We start from the raw sequence: 14,825 nt of genomic DNA, 5'->3' as shown, positions 1-14,825 counted from the left end.
TAATTGCATCTAAAGATCAGTCCTCGAGTCGAGTCGCAACGTAGAGTCAACAGAAAGTCAAACGTCCTCGTCTTGTCCCAGGTAGCGTGCGCGTGCGTGCTGACTGCGGACATGCTTGTGACGAAACTGTGCGTTTCTTGTCACAAAATGTGCTAATCAGTCGAGCATTGGGCCCTCTGTGCTACACCATCGAGCGCAGCTCTGAAGGCCTTGAGGATCGACAAATGCTGCTAATCTCATGCTGTACAGGACAAACTGTTCAGCAGCGTGGTCAGTCTTAACGTGAGCACACCGTTGCAGTCGTGTCGCATCCAGTGTACACAGGACTGAAGTATGACCTCGTCGGAGGCAGCGATCGCCAGCCCAAGACAGATGCAGATACTGAGTCCAATGCCAATCGAAGATGAGACCTGCAACTCCACGCGAGGGATGCAACGCGCGTCTCTGAGTAGCATTCGAAACTTCTCCGCATCGCACACTGCAGTGTTGCATTGCTGTGTCGCTATGAGCCCCGTCATCACAACGTGCTTTGATCAAGTGACAGATAGGCATAGTAAATCGGATGGCCGGTGTGAGGTGTTTTGACCATCCTGAAGCCCGATCATGCCTTCTGCAGCCAGGATATAGAACCTTGAGCAATGTGATGTCTGAGCTCATCGAGCCTATTGGAATGGTCGCGCGACGCAGTGAGCTCCACGAGGGCGGTGTCATGAGGCCAGTGCTGCATGTATGCCCTCCTGCACACTCCTCTTTGGGAAGACACGCTGTGCAGCCGCTTGCAGAGACCGAGAGGCCCGGGACATGTCATCCAGAATTCGTCGTCAGTGCTTGTCAGTCAGTGTAGATCACCATCGTAGCAGCGGGCATTGACCTTCCGCTGGACGGGGCAACTCCTCCTGCCAACTTCGCATATCGAATGCCAGCCAAGCCGGAGCGGGTCGTCTCTGACTGACCTCCGAATGACTGTTATTGTGCTGGCCTGATCACTACTGCAGTTGCACGGACAGCGGAACAGCTCATTGCGTCGCCAAGACTTGCCCTCCGATATGTGGTCGTCACTGAGAGCTCCAAGACGCGCGAGCAGTCCGAGCTGGCAAAGGAGGCGTCCGTGTTCTCAGGGCGCTATCACTATCGTGACCTGGCTTGGACTGCTCTGGTGGGTCGTCTTCAGGGCACAAATGGGATCCTTCGACTTCATGCTCATGGATCGCGGTCTTCTCGCCGTAGCGTTGAGAGAGACTTTGTGTGGCTGTGACTAGTTCTTCACATGTCCATCCGGCCAGGCTCGCATCACAGCCACAAGGCGCGCCAGTCGGTGGCAGTGTGCAGCGTCGAGGGCGCGTCGGGATGGATTGCACCGCCCAGAGCAGGTGAAGCGAGCGCAATGGCTCTAGATCGTAGCCCGTCGCCAATCTGAGACAGTTGTCTCTCTTCCGAGATAAGGACACGAGCACGAGCATCAGGCAGTAGCTCGTGCCTGGGGATGTCGAGCCTTCCCATCCCGACTGCACCGCGCGCTTGAGAAGGAGCAGTCCGTCGTGTAGCTAGGAAGCAATAGTCAGCATAGGAGGATGCAGCTATTGATTCACAGCATCAATAGGACGTCAATAGTAGCTTGAATTCGGGCAGTCCTTCCGCCCGTTCATTCGCCTGACGTCTGGTCGCGCTCGAGCACGGACTTTCTGCGCGCCGGGGAGCGCCTTCCAAGCTCGTCTTCCCAGCATAGCGCCAAACTCAATTGCCACAGTATCGTAGATCACCGTGGTTGGTTTGCCTTCTGCTCGGCTCGACGAGAATGCCAAGGCAATTCGTCAGAACTATTGAAATTGAACAAACTGCTCAGGCGCGACCTCGGTGTCCAAATGAAGTCGTGGTCTATATCGCAAGCATTATAACCTGATATTTTCGACTCGCCAAGCCCTGTGCAGCTGAGATGAGACCTGACACACAGCAGTTGGGAATTCCGCTTTTCTGGCCAGTAGGAGGCGAGAGAATGTTTGACGCTTGCTCGACAGGCGGATCACCGCTACCGTAAATTCCAGTTCGTCGAAGCTCCAACGTGCATGCACGCCTTGCGCAATTTCTCAAACCTTTTGCTGGCCCTCACCTGCAAGCGGAAAGTCTATTGCACCACAGTGCAATCGTGACGCAGACAGATTTGTAATGCATGGTCTTTGTTTCAGAGCAGAAGAGCAAAGCGTTAGTAGCAGTGATTGTTTCGGAAGAAAGGCTGAGCCAGTGTTGTTTAATGATGATTGGTATCCAAAAATGTACATGTGAAGAAGTGAATCTGTAGAGGACGTCCTGTTGACCGTACAGAGAGTCGTACAATCATGATGGTTCATGTGCAATTGCATCCACCTCCCTTTTTTTTTGAATGCGCGTCCCATACCACCAACACCTCGCTTCCCAGTGCGCAAACATCGGATCCAAGCCCTCGCTCCCTGTAAAATCAAAATGCTGTGTCGGTTCCGGATTAAGTCACCATATTACCCTGAGTCAACCATGTGCTGTAGCCCCGAAAGCAAGACCGGTCTGATGCAACAGATGGCAATGCGCCCAGCGAGCCATCAAGGCTCTCGCTGCGGTTACCATGGTCGGAAACTACCATGAGTACGTGTTTCCGGATCCTAATAGGCACGCGTTTGCGAATCTGCATATGCATATCCGCCCGACGACTCTGGCGCTTCCGAGCCGTACAAGCCATTTGCCTGCAGGTAAGCTGTGTTGTACGGATGTCCCGGTCCTGAAGACAACGAGTTGCTATCTGAGATGGAGCTTCCCGGCATTTGCAACTCTGGGTAGTGATGCCCATCCGACGATGGCTGGCTCGAATAGTGAGCTTGCTGAGGATACGGATAAGAGCTGCTAGGGTAAGAGTTCCTCGGGATGGTGCTCACTCCTCCTGGATCGCCGAACATGGTGGACTGCTGGCTGGTCGTGGTTGGATATGGGCTTTGTTGTGGTGCACTGACAGTCACACTCGCGGTCGGTGAGGGAAGCGCGCTATTCTGCTGTATCCCTTGCCAACCCGCGGACTGCATACCCATCGACCGACCACCCATACCCAGCGTATTCGGCGAATATTGGCCCCCGTAGCTCCCGTAACCGCGTTGGTACTCGTTATTTCCCATCGCGTAGCGCGTGCTGCTTGGCAGCGAGCCGGCGTAAGTCGAGTTCGGTGTATCTGCTATCGAAGAATTCTGGTACATGGAGCTGTCGTATTCGCTTGAAGATCGATGTCGCTTGACTGCTGGCGACTGCGCTGTAGTGTTGTAGTGATAGTCTTGTACTGCGCCTCCATGCATGGTGGAGTGCACAGAAGGCGATGTGGTGTCAGGTGGAGATCCGTTGTATGCGCGCTTCTGGCCGCTGATGCTCGATATTGCTCGATTGTCCTTGCGCACACGAAGCTTGACACCTTGATCCGAAAATGTACGCGTTAGGTGCGTAGACTCCGACATGCTTCCGAAGTCTCTTTGAGCGACGACCGGGAATTCGGCAGAGTCGATAGAGCCTAGAAAGACGACCTCATCGGTTTCCCTGCACTCGTTAGCTATGTTGAGAAGAGCGACGTCTACAGGGTTGCACTGACTTGTTGGTATCGAACAAACTGAAGCGCAACTTGTACTGGCCCAGCTTCTTTGCCGATATGTCGCCGAAGACGAAGAAGCCTCCATCCTTGTTGTTGATGTCCTTCAATCGGTGTAGCGATGACACGGTCTGCCCTATCAGGAGTTTTCCTGGCGGTTGCTCGTGTTCATCCTTCACAGAGATCAAGGTGACCATCATGAACGTTCGAGGGCTGACGAGCCATTGCGCGTTGTTCGGGTCGTCACGATCGTTGTACTTGAGCTCGATGATCGGCGGAGGGTCGATGGGCTTGCGGTTCTTGGGGTTGTTCTCTTGTACGACCTGTGCCCTCTTCGGTTCCTGTCGTACTTCGAGCCGAATCTGATCTCGCGCCATCATGTTGCGTTCCGCCGAGCCCAAGTCAGGTCGGCCAGACGATTGAAAGCAGTGAAGTTTCCGGTGGCTCGTGTGAGAATGCAACCAGAGGGTGTGAAGATTGGTCCTAGAACGAAGCTCTTGAGAGAGATGAAGGAAGCGGTAGACGTTGATTCAAAATGCACCGAAGCTGCTACGTGGAGGAAGGCGATCGGCCACCCAACTTTGTACGGCGTCGGTGGCAGTAAAGTGGAGGGTTAGGTGGGCAACTGGTGAACCAGAAAGCTTCCAGGGCGTGACTCCAGTAATAGTTGTGATGATGGTCAGGTATACCCCACGTGCAGAAAGTCTGTCGGTGGAAGGGCGTCCAGCGTTGCTCGCAAGTCAGCTGAATACGTGATGAGAGTGTGGGCAACGAGACGAAGGTTTGTGGTTCGTTCCACTCGACATGGAGATTGAGAGCTGTTGGAAAGTCGAGTGGCCAGTTATTGTACAATCGTCGGACCACAGTCTGAAGCTCTGAGCACCTCGTTCGGCAAATGGCACCTGCTTCTCCTGCAACGTCTGTTGCGCAATAATATGCGACTAAATGACCTCTTGCCGCGCCCTGCCGTCGATGCTGGCAGAATGGGGGAAAGATCACGTTGTCGCAAGCCGGGTGCTCGATTCCTAGATTGTCGTGTGGTGAAGCCTTTGATTCCTCGATCGACCACCGTTGCCGCACCCAGACCTGTGGGCGGAGCGTGGAGCGCAGCTGGGTTCCCGGCTCAGGCGCACCCAGAGGGATATACCCGCCTCCCCGTGCGATCGACGAGGCGGCTGTGGGAGGGTCGAGTCCGGTTTGAGGCAGGCAGCGGTTTGGGGAGCGATGCTCGATTGGGGAAGAATGCAGGTCTCAGATGTCAATGCAAGCGGTGGGAGCGTACCAGAGCGGGCGTCGAGAATAGTTTCGGTTTTGCTGTGCTTGGGTGGAGGGGAAGGCCCCACTGTTGACCTGTGCCAGCCAGCCTGCAGGAGCAATCAGTGCTCTGCGTGCGTGCGGTGACGAGCAATGGCCCTGAGATCGCCTTCCTTCCTCGCCTTCCGCAACGATGACCGCGGTTGACCGGGGAGCAGTCACAGCAGCACGCGGCTCGCTCTCCCCATTCACTGCTCGCTGTCGGGCAGGCCTGCGAGCGAGGACAACAAGTTGACAACGCTCTTTGTGCACGCAGTTGCTGCACGCCCGTCCGCTGCAGCGCCTCTGGTTGGCGGTTAGAGTGCAGAAGGTTGACAGCCCGGCTCGCTACCAGCGCAAGCAGGCTATGCACACTCCAATTCAAAATCCGCCTGTGATGAAGAAGGGCAGTTGCCGGATCGAATCGCCGGCTTTCCGCGCGCTCTTGGTCAACGACCTTGGTCAGTCAGCCGGATGGCGCGGTCCTGGCGGGGTGAGGATATGGCTGAGCTGGGCTGCGGTCGTTCGTCCAGCACAGTGCGAGTGCAGTGCGGTGCACAGAAGAGCACGCACGACGAGACGATACAGAACAGCATCAGCGCGGCGAGAGCAGCGCCGGCAGGTAAAGAGAGCCAATTGCTGCACCAGTGACGCACCACAATTCATTGATACTATGGGGAGATCCGCAAGCCATGCCCAAGTGGGAGCTCAGCAGCAGCAGGACGTTGCAGGGGTGATTTACGCAGAACGATGCGCCGGCTCCGGCTGAGGGCTCGTGAGCCGCGAATGAGGATGGCGATGCTGGCGATGCCTCATCACCGCTGCTGCTGCTGCTGCTCGTCGCCATCGTCGGTGTGGCCACGGGCTGCGTATTCGCTGCGTGCGGGCGCCGTCGCTGGGCTGGATGCCGCCATGGTCGATGGTGCTGGAGGGCGTGAGTGATGAGCGAGGCGAGTGGTGGTCGCCAGGCGGCAGAGCACCCCTGCAGACACCGGGCACAGGCGTGGAGGATGAGCCTAGCACCGAGCTGGAGCGCAAACCGGGCTCGCCTCTCCTCTGCCTGGCCACCGAGGCGTCGGCCGCTCCGCTGAACGCGTGAGGCCAGACGGCAAAGAATAGCAACACTTTACGGTGCGTTAGGTTTGCTTGGATGTGCTCCTCGCGCTTAGATCCCGGCAGCATATGCGCCTGACGCACGTCCGCGCGAATAACACGCTGCAATTGACTTTCTGTTGAGGAGACGTCTTGCCTGGGCATTGCTCTCGCCGCCGTCTGCGCTGCCTTGCGTCGAATATACATGTACATGCTTGCCACCGCCCGTCACGTCACATGCGCCGAGGCACCGCAGCCAGCGCCAATGCATCTACGCGCGCTCAAGGACGAGCACCGCATTCGCATGTGCTGCCCGGCCCTGCTCTGCTCTGCTCTTGGCCCACAGCCCAATCCGACGTTGCGTTTGTCGTGCCACAAGCCACGTTTTCGCCGCACGCCAGCATCTATCTTCGCGTGGCAGCCCTGTCTTGTCCAGCGGCACTCGTCGTATCAGCAGCCAGACCATTGGGCCATGTCCAAATGACCGTCAAACTGCCGTCGCGAGTTCTGTCGCTGTTGCAACACCATCTTGTGGCAATAGAGCGGCAACCGCACGTACTGTTGTCCCGCTCCGCAAAGGGTTTAGGCGTCTGGTTGTTCGATGCACGCCACAACTCTATCACGTACAGGACTGTGGCAGCTGATGATCCGCGCTTGAGGCTTCTCGCCAACACTACCGACTAGTCGCCAGGCAGAGCGAAACAGCAGACACTCTCCGCCCAGCGACGGCGTGGACGGTCAGTCTGCTTCAGTGGAATGGTTCCGCAGCCGTGAGGCTCTACATCGGTGTCCGGCTGAGTGGGGATGCCCACGCCTGAGGAACACGCAACAGGAGTACGAAGCAAAAGACGAGACTGCGAGCACTGCCGCAGCTCGCATCACCCCGAACTTATGGCCACGGCATTGTGCGCAAGCGATCCCGATCGATACTTCACGAGGGTGTGAGCGCACCAAGACTCACAATGAACACGCGACTGCCATGGTCCACTCTCGTCGCCCCAGAGCAGGGATTTTAATCTCCCGAAATCGCGCGTCTCAAGCTTCTGGAATGGTTTTGGAGAGACGAGCCCATCCCCCGCCAGCGCTGGCTACCGACGGCATATCAGCGGCCGTGCGAGTATTCATTGCTTCTATTCACTGCATATCTTCCACTCCTCACACCGCGACAAAGTCACCAGTGGTCCCGAGGTGCCCGGTAGGCCGTGGAAGCAGTCTGAGAGGCGCGCGATCTCAATCCTCTGTCGCGCTCGCTGGAGGCGGAAAGCAGTCACGATGTCGATGTCGGTGTGCCTGATTGGCGTGTCTTGCTGCTAGAGGTCGCACACTCGTGAGGAGACGCCAAAGCTCCACTTCACTGCAGCTGGCGGCCACGCGACCTTCAAGGAGTGCATCTGCAACCAGGTTCGAAGTACCACCTACCATGGCTCTGCGAAGATCATGAAGCTTCTCACCACGCCCACTCGAGTGACCACATGTCGCCGTCACCTCAGTGTCCTTCTCAGCGTCGGTGCTTATCTCACGAGGCCGATACAGGCAGACGATGGACGACTCGCAGAATCAATGTCGCACATTGCCATGCATTATCATGGATCTCTGATGGATGCACACTGCTTTTACTAGGTGTATTCATATAACCTCGCAGTTTCACATGCCACCTGGACCGCTGGTTATGGAGCCTTGCAGACACAGACACGACAGGGTGAACTGCCACGTGGGCGCCCAAGATGCCACAACATACTCACGCATAATATATTCGAAGCGTTAGCTACACGCTTGGCACTGTGTCCTAAAAATTGACGAGTGGGACCCACTCGATTCTTCAACAAGGCACATCTCCGCACGCGAGCTTCTTCAGTGGTCGCCGTGATAATTACAGTACGGTGTGCACATCGGTGTAGTCCCTCAGCCCTTGCTACACGACATCTACGCGAAGCATACGCCAACATCAGTCCTCGACAGACATATGGCATTCTCGTGTACTCTACACTCTGTGCGATGGCAGGTCACACCACACGGATCCAGGCAGCTGACAGATATTATGTGCTGTGTGTGCAACACCGCTCTTTAGCTGCTCTGCACAGCCCAAGCGAAGCCATTAACGCGGTTGCATCACTATTCGTCATGTCCTCCACCATGACCAGCGCTTCCAGGCATGAACAATCGAATTGATTCGAAATTATCGTTGGCGTCGCACAAAACTATGCGCACTTGGGCTACTGCTTTTTCTGACAGATGCGGTCAGCCTACCTGCAGGATGCGTTCGTTGATGATGACTGACTGCTCGCATCGTGCCCACTTTCCGCGAGTAACGCTTCGTTCTCGGTGGCTTGCCGGCTCGGGATCTCGACACGGGAATTATCTCTCTATCACCCGCGGACAATCCATGCATCGCATTCCGGTATCTGCGGCACATTCTCGCCAGACTTCTCCGGTGTGAACATCGGCATTGTTGATGAGGATTCTCGTGTGAAGTCACCACGCCCTTTGGCTGCGGCACTGGGCTCATGATGAGAGAACAGCAATCAAGAACGATCAAGGCGTCGACCAAGGTCCGCCATATTCACTGGACTTGTTGGCAGCATACCAAGCTCATCACATTTTGGCTGGTCACTACGGCCAATGTAGATGATCCTTGACTTATCTACCGAGTGTTCTAAGGCTTATAACATTGACAATTTGTGCAGCTTTGTAGCGCCTTGAAAACCTCATCTTTCTCGACTGCTTGCTTTGCAACTGATTCTCCCGAACAGCAAAATATCGCGAAACTTGCCGGCTATTAGAAGCGAAAGCGATGCACAATGCTCGGCAGTAAATCAATACCGTCAGCGGCAAAATGACAACAAAGCCACGACAAGACACGCTCGATTACACCTTGCCCGTGCCGGACATAGTGCTTTGCGTGCTTGCAGCTAGCTGATCGTGGCTTGATCATCGCGATAGCACTGTCCCAGGTATTCATTCGTGTCTCGTCTCTGATATAGTTGAGACTAGTTGCCTCTGAGGTAGGTCATGAGCGTGATCCTCGGGGCAAATGCGATCGGGACGTTTCGCCAACCGCAGCTGCATCAATTCTACGTCCCTGCGGTGATTACATTAGTACGGAGTCTTCAAAATTCCTCGGCTAATACAATAAACGTCTTCAACTCCATGCGCAGCCAGAGTCGAGGTCACTGCTGTGCCGGGTCTCGCCCTCGCAATGATATGGAGACGTCCGTTCAATCACGACAATTGCTGGCGCATCGACTGCTTCAGCACGGAAAGCACGGATCGAGAAAGTACGATCGCAACGAGCGAAGTATTGCTCTGCTTCATGTTGTATTGTTACACCGGGACGGAGCCCTGCTTCTGCCGACTTACGAGGCCACGTCCTCTATTGCTGTGTCTCCTGGACGTTTAGAAAGATGGAAACTCGAACAGCAGCATCAATTACAAGCTCTCTTCTAATACAACCTTACTACATGCCGATTAGATCTTCTGGGGCTTACATGCCCAATCGTTCAGCTGTGGAGTTAATTTGTTCCCCGTATTCTAGAGCCAGCAGTACCCAGAAACTGTTGAAATCAGCATCATATCAGCAGAAGAATATCCCTATCGGTCGCCAAGTGTCAGAGCTCGCTTTCAAGCAAGGCTACGGTGTTTGCATACATCTAGCAATTTGTGCCAAGACCACATAGAGGTCTTGTTGCCGCTCGGCGGGAAGGCCGAGAATAGGTGAAGTCCGATCAAAATATCTATTTCTGGAGCGAGCATGCACAAGAGCGTTTGCGCGGTGCCAGTTACGACTTTGCTACCTGCCGGCGAGTTCTAAGGCTCAATCCCAAACTCTTCTGCGATGGCAAATTCTTTACCGCAAGTTGTGAAAGGCTAATGCACTCAACGTAGCTGACTCAGGACTGTTGAGGCTGGTGACAGGGATTGCACCTGCGAACTCGACTAGGAACCCGAGATCTTAGTTATGTTCGCTGGCGGCAAGCGCAGCATGAGGTGAAGTCGAGATATGCATTGCTTTTAACAGAAGTTGGCATGGGATAGTCCAGCAGAATTGCCTCTTTGAGGCAGCGCGGCGAGAAGGCCGAGACATCTTGGCCAGAGCTTGCATCGCGGCAAGTCTTAATACACTTTTGCTCCTGTTCTTCTCGACCACTCTCTTCGTCAACCGTGAATCGTCAGCCCGTCTCTTTCGAGCAATACTGACTTTCGGGAAGTCGACGTTCGCATAACCCAAATGTAGCCGGACAATCCGGACTTCGGACTCGCAATGTGTCCGCCAAGCAGTGGGTTCGAGCAATCGGAGCGAGGACAAAGATGCACCAGGCCCCAACGGATGATGAAAAGAACGAAAGCATCTTGATGCATCTACTCAACCAGATTATGCATCGGATCTGACATCTAAGTTGCTATATTCGACCTTTCTATACCTCTCACCACGCGACGATCCTGGCACGCTCTTTGAGATCCGTGGTTCTTCGCTCACAACCGATTTTTGGCGTTGTCCGCGTGCCATACGACAGAACTGCATGAGCCACTACAAGGTCATTGTTGAGTCTAGATCTGTGTTACGGGATCGAATCGCAAGAAGCCGACTGCCAACGGCACACAAGGTGAGTGTCGCCTACGTGCTGCACCATACTGCAACATCTGTAGCAATTCGTTACACGAACGCGACTGCTCTTATCGTGACTTCCCCATCATCCCTGCTTCTGGTGTGTAACGCAAGGCTGAAAGCTATACCGGACTAAACCCAGAGCTTCTACCCAGCAACTGCATATGACCTCCCCAGCACTTTCCTCCTCACGCTGAAATCTTCAATATTGCTGCCGACCTGATACTGCAATACACACTGATCGATCATGTCCTCACCTACAGCAGACGCCTATCATCACTGCCTAGATTGCAACAAGAAATGGGCCAAGGAAGTGGCAACTAAAGATCCTAACTTCTTCCCAACATGCTCCAAAGGTCAAGCTCCGCCAATTCTTTGGATCGGTTGCGCAGATTCTCGGGTCCCTGAGACGACGATTCTGAATTGCAAGCCTGGCGAGGTCTTTACACATCGGAATATCGCAAACATCATCAACAGCACCGATATCAGTCTGCTTTCCATCGTCCAGTTCGCAGTCTTCCATTTGAAGGTCAAGCACATTGTCGTAGCAGGACATACTTCATGCGGAGGCGTCGCCGCATCACTGGCCAATACTAAGTTGGACATCCTGGATATATGGCTGCAGCCTTTGAGAGCGTTACGAGAGAAGTTTTCGGACGAGTTGGACGATATGGACGAGAAGGAAAGGGGGACATTTCTAGCGAAGAAGAATGTACAAGCCGGAGTGGAGAATTTGAAGAGGATTCCGACTGTGATTGATGCGATGAGGGAGAGAGGATTGGATATTCATGGTGTGATTTACAATATTGATAAAGGGCTTTTGGAGGAGGTGGATGAGCCGGAGGATGAGAAGTATAGTGTGAGGAGGGTAAAGGTGTTTGAGCGGAGATAGGTCTGCGACGAGGGCCTTGGAGAGTTCACGGGACGCGTTTTTGACGCCCGACATGGATACGCGTTGTGGTTTGGAGACGGAGTATCTTGTCGAATATTCGGCTTGCCTAAGCACACAGCGACGTCAGTGGAAAAGAGAGTCGTGGTATCTGCTCTTGCTGCAACACATCGTATCCGCCGGTGTCCTTGATTTTCTTGAGCCTCTCGTGCAATCTTTCGAACAGCTCGTGGAAGGGCTCTACTGCGAACGGTAGGACCCGGACCCTGGCGATTTTGCGTCACCACGGGGAAACGTTGTGCCGATGTGAGCGGCATTTGGAGACTCTGGCGGCGAGGTTGGAGTAGGTCATTCTTCTCGCTCTCGAGCTATCTATCGCTCCGCAGACCGCCAGCGAGCATTGCAGGGCACACGGGCACAACGACACGATCAGACACGCCATGTCGCTGCTGCTGTGACGCTTGGAGGCTGCTTCGCGCAAGACCCCCAAACTCACCACTCGCCGGCCTCGAGCTTGTCGAGCGCGTCGCATCTTTCGCCCTCCAGATCCCTCTCTCCTTCATTCTGCTCCGCCCCCCGCGGAGCACCGCCGTCTATCATGGCACCGCCCATGTCGAGCCTGCGAAAGACGTCCAACATCATGACCGAACCCAGCCCGAACCCACACTACCTCAATCACAATGGCGTCCCACCACCGCGACGCAGCACCGCCGGCCGCGCGATTCGCACCAATACCACGAGACCTACCAACTACTATGCTCGCCCATTCGGCTCCATGACCGCTGGTATCGACCCAGACGCGAACATGGCCGACCAGTCCTCGCAGCCCGCCGGTTTCTTTCCAGCGTTGACCTTTTTCACTGACGCCATCACCGCTCTGCCGAAAGAGGTCATGAAGCATTACACGCTCATGAAAGAAGTGGAAGCCAAAATATACAATCCTACTGATCAGCTGGGTGATTTGATAGATACTCTCATGGAGCAGCCAGTGCCCACGCGCAAGCAGACCGCGAGTGCTGGAGCTCAGGTGGGCACAGCACAAGGCCTGCTCAGCTTGACCGCCAACAACAGCACGAGTGGTAGCGCCGCAGCGAGCCTCGTGAATGGCATCGGTGGGCGACATAGCGCGCAGCCCTCCATGGCCGGTTCCTTGGATGGTGCCGAGGCACCTGATAGCGAAGAGGAGCTCAAGCGCAGACATCAATACCAAGAGCTTCGCATGCTCACGCACTCGATGCTCGGCAACCTAGACGAGAAGATTGTCGTGCTCAATGAGGTGAATCGCGTCCTGGCAGCACAGAGCATGCGCATTGATTCGGTTATGCCTCACATTGAGGGCGAGATCAGCGAAGAGGCGCGGTTGGGCAGCATGACCCATTGGGCATATAGCGAGAATCGACAGAAGACGAAAGCAGCTGCGACTGGCGCGAACAGGCCTCGAGACGTGGCCGCGACAAACAACCTCGCGGCAGCGGCGGCAGTCATGCACGAGGTGGAAATCGCCCAAGCGAGGAACGATGCTCAGAGAGAAGCAGCCGGTGCTGGTCGCGGAAAAGGCAAAGGCAAGAGAGTCGTGGAGGCTGCTGGCGATTCTGACTTTGACGATTCGGCGAAGCCTCGAAAAGCGCCAAAGGTTGGCAAAGGAAAAGGAACAACAGCTGCGAATATCACTGGATTGGGCATCTCTACCAACGGCGAGCCTGCGCCTGTTAAGAGGAGGAAGAATGCGGATAAGGCTGCTGTTGTGGCGCCTGGCATGGAACGGCAACCCTCAACCCAGAAGGGCGCGAAGGGCAAAGACACGCCGCGAAGCACGCCCGCGATCGACCCTACGGCAGCAAAGGCGAAGGCAACGAAGGCGAAACCTGGTCCGCCCAAGGGCAAGAAGGGCATGCCGGGTTCTGCTCACAACAGTCCAATGTTGGCTAGCAGTCCACTTGCCTCCTCTTTCAACCCAGCAACCATGGAAGCACCTCCCGGCCCACGACCACAGAGTTCCAGACTTCGACAGAACAGCACTGCAACCAATCTTCGTCATGAGAGAGTCCAGGACGATGAAAGCGCGGCGAGTCGGCCCGCATCGGCTGCCGGCAAAGCGAACGGTAATGGCAATGCAGAGAAGGTCAATGGCAGGAGAAAGGCACACGAAACGACAGAAGAGCACGATGATAACACCGGCGATGAGCAAGCTTCAGTTCGCGCGCGTCTCACTCATGAGGTCAGCCAGAAGCTCAAACGTGAAGAAGCAGATAATGGAGACACCACAGGCAGTGGAAATGAGCGTGGACGGCCAACAAACTCGCGCTCTGGTAGTGACCGAGGTAAGAACAGCGGTCGAGGCTCCAAAGTCGGGACGCCGAAAACGGAGGCGTTCCCCAGTATTGGGTCAGCGGCTGTGGCGCGTGTCCGGAGCACGAGGCATTCGAGGCATGGAGATCGAGACTCCAGTTCTTCTGAGCCACAGATGCAAGGAACGAGCATACCGAAGCATAAAAGGAACGCCAGTAACAGTCATCTTGTCAAGCAGCTGGCACCGTTCAACAAGTCGCCAAACCTTGACCGGCACAGGTTAGACGATGATGACGACGAGGAAGAAGACGAAAATGGAGACGTAGCCCGGCCGAATGAGGGTGCCAATGCTGAAGATGAGGCTGAAGCGGAGGCAAGAAGAGCAACGCGAAGATCGACAACTAGGAGGCCGATTTCACGACGCAATACTGCCAACTCGGGCACTCTCATGATGTCGCCAGCGGCTATGAAAGACTCTCGAGAAAGTTCACCTGGTGCTTCCCCGCCACCAACAAGCGCGCGGCTGTCAACTAGGTCATCCGGCCGCAACGATCATACTCGCAGCGAGAACAGCTACAGTGCTGCGGCCGCGCGCATGGACGAGCCTCCTGCACTGGAAGACGATGACAGCGACGATGAAGACGAGGTTCCAGCCGAGCCTGAAGAAGACCTGGACGACGATGCTGCTCGAGACGCTGATCAAGAAGGCGATGATAGCGAGCACGATCCGGATGATCCCAACGAACAGAAATATTGCTACTGCAATCGCGGGTCATATGGCGAGATGGTGGCCTGTGACAATGACAATTGCGCAAAAGAATGGTTTCACCTGGGTTGTACAGAATTGCGAGAAACTCCTGCAGAGGATGACAGCTGGTTCTGTCGAGATTGTCGTCCGAGACCCGGCAGAGCAAGAGGAGGCCGTGGCGGAAGGGGTGGGCGAGGTGCCGGATCTTAGAGAGGCCGTGCTGGATCCAGAGCTCGCCGTCGCGCTCGGTGATGTGCTGTTGCTTGTAGATAAGACGAGAGATGTGAAGATCGGATGAGACTTTAGCATGGCAGCCTAA

The 14,825-nt window shown here is 55.3% G+C and overlaps 3 protein-coding genes across 3 annotated transcripts; 2 read left to right on the top strand and 1 right to left on the bottom strand.

The window, feature by feature from the left end:
* Window positions 1–2,630: 2,630 nt before the first annotated feature.
* RHO25_009664 (uncharacterized protein) lies at window positions 2,631–3,972 on the bottom strand (the record flags this gene model as incomplete). The annotated part of the gene is made up of 2 exons (XM_023601196.2): window positions 2,631–3,543; window positions 3,596–3,972. 2 exons carry the CDS (start codon window positions 3,970–3,972, stop codon window positions 2,631–2,633), a joined length of 1,290 nt encoding a protein of 429 aa, XP_023453960.1.
* Window positions 3,973–10,827: 6,855 nt separating this feature from the next.
* RHO25_009663 (uncharacterized protein) lies at window positions 10,828–11,472 on the top strand (the record flags this gene model as incomplete). The annotated part of the gene is made up of 1 exon (XM_023601195.1): window positions 10,828–11,472. The coding sequence occupies one exon, from the start codon at window positions 10,828–10,830 to the stop codon at window positions 11,470–11,472; it is 645 nt and encodes a 214-aa protein (XP_023453957.1).
* A 637-nt stretch (window positions 11,473–12,109) lies between these two features.
* On the top strand, window positions 12,110–14,804 carry RHO25_009662 (uncharacterized protein; the record flags this gene model as incomplete). The annotated part of the gene is made up of 2 exons (XM_065603200.1): window positions 12,110–14,545; window positions 14,601–14,804. 2 exons carry the CDS (start codon window positions 12,110–12,112, stop codon window positions 14,802–14,804), a joined length of 2,640 nt encoding a protein of 879 aa, XP_065459272.1.
* Between the last annotated feature and the right edge of the window lie 21 nt (window positions 14,805–14,825).

This window comes from Cercospora beticola, chromosome 6 (assembly GCF_033473495.1).
Source record: "Cercospora beticola chromosome 6, complete sequence".
NCBI classification, from domain to species: Eukaryota; Fungi; Ascomycota; class Dothideomycetes; order Mycosphaerellales; family Mycosphaerellaceae; genus Cercospora; species Cercospora beticola.
Note: the sequence above shows the minus strand (reverse complement) of the source record. Positions and strands in the feature narration are given on the sequence as shown.